The 9,380-nt window shown below is 35.6% G+C and overlaps 1 protein-coding gene across 1 annotated transcript; it reads left to right on the top strand.

The window, feature by feature from the left end:
* Positions 1-148: 148 nt before the first annotated feature.
* LOC137400648 (cytochrome P450 2B5-like) lies at positions 149-8,968 on the top strand. Its single transcript, XM_068086980.1, has 7 exons — positions 149-301; positions 1,043-1,267; positions 4,808-4,847; positions 6,070-6,202; positions 6,884-6,998; positions 7,309-7,454; positions 8,764-8,968. Exons 1-7 carry the CDS (start codon positions 149-151, stop codon positions 8,966-8,968), a joined length of 1,017 nt encoding a protein of 338 aa, XP_067943081.1.
* Positions 8,969-9,380: the final 412 nt, after the last annotated feature.

Genomic DNA, 9,380 nt, shown 5'->3' with positions numbered 1-9,380 from the left:
CCAAATAACTGACAGAAATCCGATTTGCACTCTTACAATTAGCAGATGTCTGGATTAGTGTAAATCAAAATTTCTTGTCATGATATGCTTTATGTTGAAGACACTGAATGATGAGCAAATTATGCTGCGGCGCATATTTTTTAAGGCTATGAAAGCCTATGGACCAGGCATTGCAGATCTGGAATATGTCATGCAAGAAACAATAAAAGATATGATTGATGACATTCACCAAAAAGATAGTCATGTGATAGATGCGGCAGAGCTGAGCACAGGCTATGTGTGTTGTGTTATTGCTTCTATGGTGAGTAAGGACTGTTCTCCGGTACCATGTATCAATACAGTGCGAGGTCAGAGTTGAGATGGTATCAAAATGTTAATCTTTGATTATTAGCCCTAAATGCACCAACCTTACTAAAAGTGGAACCAGGTGAGTATTGGAAAACAAGTTGTTTTCAGAAAAGAAAGCAAAGCAATATCTAAACATAGTCAAAAGTTTAAAATTAAAATTATTTTCAAGGTGCTCAGAAGTTGAACTTCTTTATTTCATATCATATATGGTATACATACATGTATATCATTTCGTTATGATAAACATCTTTTATTACTCTGTGGCACCAACATATTATATCCAACATATTGTATCCACCATCGTATGTTTCAGCTCATGAAATTTGTGTTACTACAACCTTCAATTCACTATCCCAACTCATCTACCATACTTTAATCTACAATAGATTACCAACCTTAAAGCACGTTTGTTCAACTCACTCAATAATTCCTGATTTCTGTCTTTCCTTTTTTCCTTTAACATGTAACAAAAAAACATCATTTTGTTGATGTTACTAACTCAAATAAAAAAATTATGGTATAACTTTTATTATTTGTGTTCACAGTTTTTTACTTTAGTTGAATTCCTCAACCTTTTGTTTGTCATGATTAACAAAGAACCTTGAGTTGTCTGCTCATTGCTACTTTCTGTTTGAGAACCTCATTTTGCTTTTCACGATCCTTTAGCCAGCTGTAAAGTGAAATTTTAATTCAGATGTTTGGTGAGAAATATTCCTACGACGATGAAGTCTGCCAAAAGATTAATGAAATGAGTGAGAGACTAGTCGAAGGAACAGTTCCCTTGTCGAGTGGGGCGGTCCTGGATGCCCTCCCGTTTCTCTTTCATTTCAAGTTCTTGTTTCGAGACACCCATAGAAAGCTGGAAGTAGCGAGGGGAGTCGTTAATGACTTCATAAAAACACGAATAGATGAAGCAAAGGTGAATGTTTATAAATATAAATGTTTCACTGAGCCATTAAGCATAAAGCATTTACTTATATATAGATTTAATTACACTTTTAAACTATGTTAAACTGTTAAACTTTGTGTTAAATTTATGTTAAATATAAAGTTACATGTAACTACATGTATGTTAACTTTAACACAGCTAAACTTTATTTTGATCTGAGAGTAAATAAACAATAGTCAAGTATCAAAAGTTACAGAATGTAATGAAAATATGAAGCTTTCATTGGTTCAACTTATTAGAGCGTGAATTATTTGAAGTTCAATTCCTTCTGGCTTCAGCAAACCAAATCATTTTGGAGCAAGTCAACTAGCCTTTTTACATGAATAGGTGAGCTCTGAACTCTGAACTCTGAACTCGGTGGCTGTTGGCTATTCTCTTTAATCATCGACAAAAATTCCGACATTTTTAATGGAATCTCTGACTTATCAACCAAAAAATCTCAATAACCTTAGCACAAAAGGTCAAAAGGTCAAAAGGTCTTTCAGCATACAAACACATGAGCTGCAGAAGTTGTTTTATTTTATTATTATTATTATTATTATGTCTTAGCAAGAGTACCCAGTGTTTCCTAGGAATAAACTCAATAACTGTCTTAATTTCTTTTAACCATATTCATTTTGTAAAACAGAGTGTTAATTTTAATAATGCTACACATTCTGTCATAATGGCAGTGCAAAGTAAATATGTAAGAAGAGATGGTATGTTTTTGATATTCACAATTTGTGAAAAAGGAAGATGTATATGCATGTACATGTATATGAAGTAGATGTAAGCTAATACATTAACCATTATACTTCAACTTTGAATAAAAAGATTTGTAATAGCGAGAAAATTGGTTTTATAATCACCGATTATTCGTTTCTCATGATGAGATGCTTTTAAAGAACTTTATGGTGAGCAATGTTTTTGGTTTTAACATTTCAAAGCCCATACATGCAGGTGTTGTAGACCTCCAACCTTTCAAAGCCCATACATGCAGGTGTTGTAGACCTCCAACCTTTCAAAGCCCATACATGCAGGTGTTGTAGACCTCCAACCTTTCAAAGCCCATACATGCAGGTGTTGTAGACCTCCAACCTTTCAAAGCCCATACATGCAGGTGTTGTAGACCTCCAACCTTTCAAAGCCCATACATGCAGGTGTTGTAGACCTCCAACCTTTGAACACCCAACATAAATAACACAAATGCCATGCAATAATTTCACCATATCGTTCAAGTGTATTTTTTTCCTTTGTGCTTCAAGCGTTTGTATCCTTTAGTCATTTGACCAGAAATTATTGACTTTCTTGTTTTTCTTATTCTGCAATTATTTTGATGTTTTATTAACAGTTTCTTTCTGTCTCTGTTGAGTTGCTCTTATTCTTTGTTGTTCAAGACTTTCAAGAAACTCTTCCATAGATTTATTTTGACATGCTTAAGCAGCATTATAAAGCACTTTTTTGAACTGTTTCACTCGACACTGTAGTGCAATTCGAATTCTTTCAGTATTATACATGTACTTGTTGGCAATTTCTTCTGCAGTTTTATTTGGAAAAACTTGTAAACTTTGTTCTTTAACTTTTGCCACTGTCTGTTCTAGAGTTTCCTTCTGTCAAAATCTTGAAGTCTTATAGTTCTTTCTTTATGTTCTTCAAATCTCTTAAGTTTATGTTCTGGTGATTTAAATTTTCTCTGCTACTTCTTTCTGTGTGTTTCATATAATTTTGTAGATGTGGTTTTCTTCTTTAAAGGCATCATGTTTCTGGATTTATTAAGGGAGCAAATTTACTTTCATAAAATCTTTTTTGACTTTCTTTAATTCAAAAACTTATGTTTTAATGGAAGTAAATAAACATTGAATAAAACTTTCTTTTTTGTAATGAAAGTAAATTGGACCTTTTATGTGGTTTGACATTGACATTAATAATGCTTTTGAAAACGGACAGCTTGTGTATCCTGAAGGTTCGTTTATAACTATGATAAAAACAGGTACTTAACTCTTTTATAACCTTTGTATATTACAAGGTCAAACTTGCGTAACTCGCGCTCATATATGAAATATTGCACATTATTTTGAACTGTTGTTCTATTTTTGCACATAATAAAACATGCTTGCAGAAATTGATTAGAAAATTTATTGAAATCCAAACTTAAAATAGAAGCACATTGATTTTAGTAATTTTCAAGCTAATTCACTACTTTGGCTCTAGTAATCGGCCTTCAAGGCTGCCATTGACCTTAGCAAACCTCTCTGTTAAGTTCCTATTCTCTCAAGGATCTTACATGCCAATTTTCAGCTCTCTAACTCCAAGTGTCTCAATTTCCATAAGAGACAAACTTACAAATATACAAACTCAAAAGCTCCAAAAATGTATATAAATTACTTCCTTTGACCAATCAGAAAAAAATTGGCATATTGACTGGCTTGTTTACATAAAAGAGCATAGGCAAGAAACTGTTCTTAAAAGGTACATTTGATAAAAAAAACTCTTAAATTTAACAGTAAAAATATTTTTTCTCACAGAATGAAATTAGTCTTGCATTATAATAAATGGCGTCTGAGTGTTTTTAACTGTTTTCATGGTTTGAGGAAGTGTTCATGTATCTCCATATAAATTGTTAAATTTAATGGTCATCTGTATATGGCTAGTTATTAGCCCTTTATCAATACTTTATCAATACTTTATCAATACTTTATCAATACTTTATCAACACTTCATCAACACTTCATCAACACTTCATCAACACTTCATCAACACTTCATCAACACTTCATCAACACTTTATCAACACTTCATCAACACTTCATCAACACTTCATCAACACTTCATCAACACTTCATCAACACTTCATCAACACTTCATCAACACTTCATCAACACTTCATCAACACTTCATCAACACTTCATCAACACTTCATCAACACTTCATCAACACTTCATCAACACTTTATCAACACTTCATCAACACCTCATCAACACTTCATCAATACTTTATCAACACTTCATCAACACTTCATCAACACTTCATCAACACTTCATCAACACTTCATCAACACTTCATCAACACTTCATCAACACTTCATCAACTCTTCATCAACACTTCATCAACACTTCATCAACACTTCATCAACACTTCATCAACACTTCATCAACACTTCATCAACACTTCATCAACACTTCATCAACACTTCATCAACTCTTCATCAACACTTCATCAACACTTCATCAACACTTCATCAACACTTCATCAACACTTCATCAACACTTCATCAACACTTCATCAATCCTTTATCAACACTTTATAAACACTTTATCAACACTTTATCAACACTTTATCAACAATTTATTAATACTTTACCAATACTTTATCGATACATCAACTTGTAGGCTTCATTTGATGCCAGCAACAAGCGAGGATGTTTGGACTAATTTATTGAAATCCAACAAGAAGAGCTAGATAAAGATGGTAAACCTTTGCTAGATGATGAGGATATGAAGGGTCTAATGCTCAACTTTGTTTCTGCTGGTAGGTAGTAATTTGTCTCAACAGGTTCACGATACAAGCTTTAGGTAATAACCTTATGCAGGTAGGTAATAACAGCTCTCTGCCTCTAAAGACTAGAACCTTAGGCAGGGATAACTTTTCACAAATACATACTAACAACCTTAGCTAAAAGTTTTTCCAACTAGTAGTCAGTATCAATAACTTCTTGGCAGTAAGTATGAAGAATATCAGCCGTGAAGATAAATAACATTTCACATGCTATTTCTTGTGCTATTTCACGTGCTGTTTCATGTGTGTTTCTTCACATTTCACATGATATGTTGCACTAGTAGTCAGTCATGTGCACCATGAGAGATCATCAGGTGTAATAAGTATGTGCATAATTACTCTGCAAGGCAACAAGTGGTTAAGTGGCGCAGATGGTGGCATGCTTGATGGAGAAACTGAATATCTGGTCTCTGATTCCCTTTTTTTCCTGACGCTTTTAGCATGGCTTTGGACAGACAGACACGGCTCTTATTATAGTAAAAATTACTGACACATACCTTTTGCCATCTTTAAAAATAATTGCAGAGCTATTCATATAGTTCAGCAAAATAAAATCATGCAGAACAATATCTAGATGTCAGTTAACAACGTGGCTTATCAATTATAACGTCCGCAGTTAATCACTTTAGTTCAAAAGGATAAACACCGGAAATATTAAAAGCATTGAACACACAGGGTTGGTAATTAAGGGTGATTTAATCCCCATCGTCAAATCACTAATGGTATCTGGCCAAATGCACTACACACCGAAACAAATTTTTGTGCCCATTCCAGTCCAAATGCAGTGATTCTTCGAGCATTGACAGACAATAAAATTGGTGAGCAACAGACAGAAAAACGTCACAGATTCACTTACAGTTACCGTAGCACTGTAATCTCATCAGGAGTTTTCTCCTCTTTTATTACAATATCTCTGTTAACAGCTCTCATGTAATTGCTCCCTCTGCGAGCAACATGGATAAAAGGCCAAAAGAATTTTTTTATTCATCCCACTTTTTGAAGTTATAAGATTCGTGCCCTACACTGTGAGAGTAAGTCGCTGTCATATTGCTGTTTTCATTACCATGGCTCAGAGGTGACAGATTAATAGTGCTAGATTAACGCTGTCATTCAGATATTGTAAACAGAATAGACTGTCAGCAAACCCTTTCATTCAATGATATGCAACAGCTCCATGTCCATAAAATGCATTATTTTATAACAGGGCATTTTCATCAGTGTTAAACTTCTAATTCTCAGGTTTGGAGACGAGTGGGCGGAGCTTACGTCAAATTTTTTTGGACCTTCTGCATGATCCAACATTACAAAAAAGGTTACAAGCGGAGATTGACAGCCAGTTTGAACTAACTCACACAATCACTCTCAAGGACAAGTAAGGGTCAACTTTAGAGCATTTTTAACTTTTATGTGTTAGCTGAATGTCACAGTGTTGTCTTTGGATGTCAATCCAAGGCAATGTGCTTTATCCAGGAACAGTTCTTCCTTTGCTTGACAAAAGAGAATTGTCTTTCCTTTTTGACAGAAAATCAGCTTAATACAATTTATTCTTCTGTTTATAAAAACGATACAGTAAAATATGAATACGAATATTTTGGTTTTTTGGTGTTTTTCACAAAATTGCCAAATCTTTTTTGTAAGATGATGATGATAATTTTTATAAAATTTGAGTGGCCCCCGTGGCCAAAATATGTACAGTTGATCGGTATTTTGAAAAATGAAAAAATTGTTAGTACTCTATGATTAGGCGGACACCGAAATGCTTAAAGGCAGAGCTATATAAATGCAGAGCTATATACAGCAGGCAGACGCAGAGCTGCATAGACACAGAACTGCGTAGACGCAGAGCTGCATAGACGCAGAGCTGCATAGACGCAGAGCAGCATTGACGCAGAACTGCATAGACACGGAGCAACATAGACCCAAAGCTACATAAACACAAAGTTATATAGAAACAGTGATACATAGGCATAGAGCTGCATGTAGCTTACCAAAACATTGTGAATATTAATACCGCATTCATAATGACAGCAAGCACTGCCATTTGAACTTTCAGAGACAAGCTGCCACAGGTGGAGTCATATGTTCTTGAACACTTCAGATACTTGACTCAGCTGCCATTTCTGGTTCCACACATGACCATACGAGATACCGCAGTGTCAGGATATAAGGTTACTTCAATATATGGCTTATGCCATTACTGGTAGATATCACAGGTTATATTTTAGCCGAAGTGATCAAATATATTAGTTTCATGGTTGTAAAACCTCTAAGACGTACTTGAGCTAGAGAAATAACTGAAGTTTAACATTTGCACCAGCACTGATGTCTATTGTATAATCTTACTTCTACTGCTAGAGCTTTTTTGAAATTTCTGCTAAAATTTTCCATTTTACATTGTTAAACTTGAGGTTTCCACATGTCCGTGTCTGTTCTTATGTGTTGGCTAACCTCTAAGTGTGATGATATATGTTCGTACAGGTTCCAGCCAATACTTTTGTTCTGATGAATTCCTACTATATAGCTCACAATCCTGAGGCTTATGAGGATCCTTTTACTGTCAAACCTGACAGGTTTCTAGATGCAACTGGGCAATTGGTGGATCGCGACCATCCTTTGCGACAAAAGTTAGTGCTTACCTACATTTGTCCATCTCCCTATTTTATGTTACTAGCCGAATGCCCAGCAATGCCCGGGTATAAAAATCAGTTTATAAACAGTGACAGGTAATGTAGTCACTTGCCATTAGCCTGGCACATTGCCAATGACTAATTTGGATGCGGAACTATCCATATAGCTAAACTCGCTAATAAGAGCCAAGAAAGCAAGTTTTAGTGCAGTGCATGTTCTAGCCGATATAGCGGCTCATAAGGTCTAATAAATAATGTAGCTTAGTTGGTAAGATTATCGCCTGAGGAATGGGCAGTTTCTTGATCAAATCCATCACGAAGCAGATTTTTCAATCCTGAATTTTAATGAATTTAAGAATAAAACTCCAGCCTATGGTACACAGCGTACATGACAGTGAGTCTATACTCTACAGTGTATTTGCACACATCTCGGTGAATGTGTACACCAGAGTGAGAGTACAAACTACAGTAACTGTATAGATTACAGTAAGTGTTCGGACTACGGTAAGTGTACAGCCTTTGGTAAGTGTGCAAACATCAATGAACTCCTCCCATAAATAGAATAAGGTTAAAGATCATACAAAGAATTTTCATTACACCACCGCTGATAGCAGTAAAATTAAACTTAAGATGCCCGTCACCAGCAGACAGAAAGTCGAGTGTTATCATCCCTGCTATTACTGTTTGCAGTTATCACCACTGCTATTACTGCTTGCAGTTATCACCCCTGCTATTACTGCTTGCAGTTATCATCCCTGCTATTACTGTTTGCAGTCATCACCCCTGCTATTACTGCTTGCAGTCATCCCCCCTGCTATTACTGCTTGCAGTCATCCCCCCTGCTATTACTGCTTGCAGTTATCACCCCTGCTATTACTACTTGCAGTTATCACCCCTGCTATTACTGCTTGCAGTTATCACCCCTGCTATTACTACTTGCGCTTATCCCCCTTGCTATTATTGCTTACAGTTATCACCCCTGCTAATACTGCTTGCAGTTATCACCCCTGCTAATACTGCTTGCAGTTATCACCACTGCTATTACTGCTTGCAGTTATCACCCCTGCTATTACTACTTGCAGTTATCACTACTGCTATTACTACTTGCAGTTATCACCACTGCTATTACTGCTTGCAGTTATCACCCCTGCTATTACTACTTGCAGTTATCACCCCTGCTATTACTACTTGCAGTTATCACCACTGCTATTACTACTTGCAGTTATCACCACTGCTATTATTGCTTGCAGTTATCACCCCTGCTATTACTACTTACAGTTATCACCCTTGCTATTACTGCTTGCAGCTTCTTAGGTTTCGGATCTGGAAGAAGAGGTTGTCCAGGTGAAGTGTTGGCTAAGTCAAGGATATTTCTCTTTTTGGCCAATATTCTACAGAACTTTACGGTAAAGTTGGCTGGTGAACTACCAAGTCGGGATGTTAGAAAGTACCCGATGTCACTCCTTCTGACACCACCGTCTGTGAAAGTCCAATTTATTCGGCGACAATAATGACTCATTCTGATGTAAATGTTATACTTGGCAGCAGAACTGCGTGAAATATGGAACTGATTGTTTGCAGTATTAGTATATGGTAAACATTAATGCAGATAAAAGATTCTAATATGTTCAAATAAAAGAATTACTCACTGCCATTTACTCACCTTTATATAATTTCAAAACTTTGTGCCATTTCTCATCAGATGACATTGAAAGGGTTCACTATCTCTCATGAGATAGATGTATACAAGGAATAAAAGTAGTGCAAATGAGGTGGTAGCTTGACATTTTTCAAATTTCATTTCAAATAATACAGTACAATAAGTTGCAGACGAAATTTGAGAAAAACTGTCTATATCTTTTTATGTTATCTCAATGGCTTTCAAAATGCTACTGACAGCTCAATATTCAATAGTCAATATTC

Source organism: Watersipora subatra, chromosome 7 (genome assembly GCF_963576615.1).
Source record: "Watersipora subatra chromosome 7, tzWatSuba1.1, whole genome shotgun sequence".
Classification (NCBI taxonomy): domain Eukaryota; kingdom Metazoa; phylum Bryozoa; class Gymnolaemata; order Cheilostomatida; family Watersiporidae; genus Watersipora; species Watersipora subatra.
The sequence above is the reverse complement of the archived record's forward strand: the minus strand, read 5'-3'. Positions and strand labels throughout refer to the sequence as shown.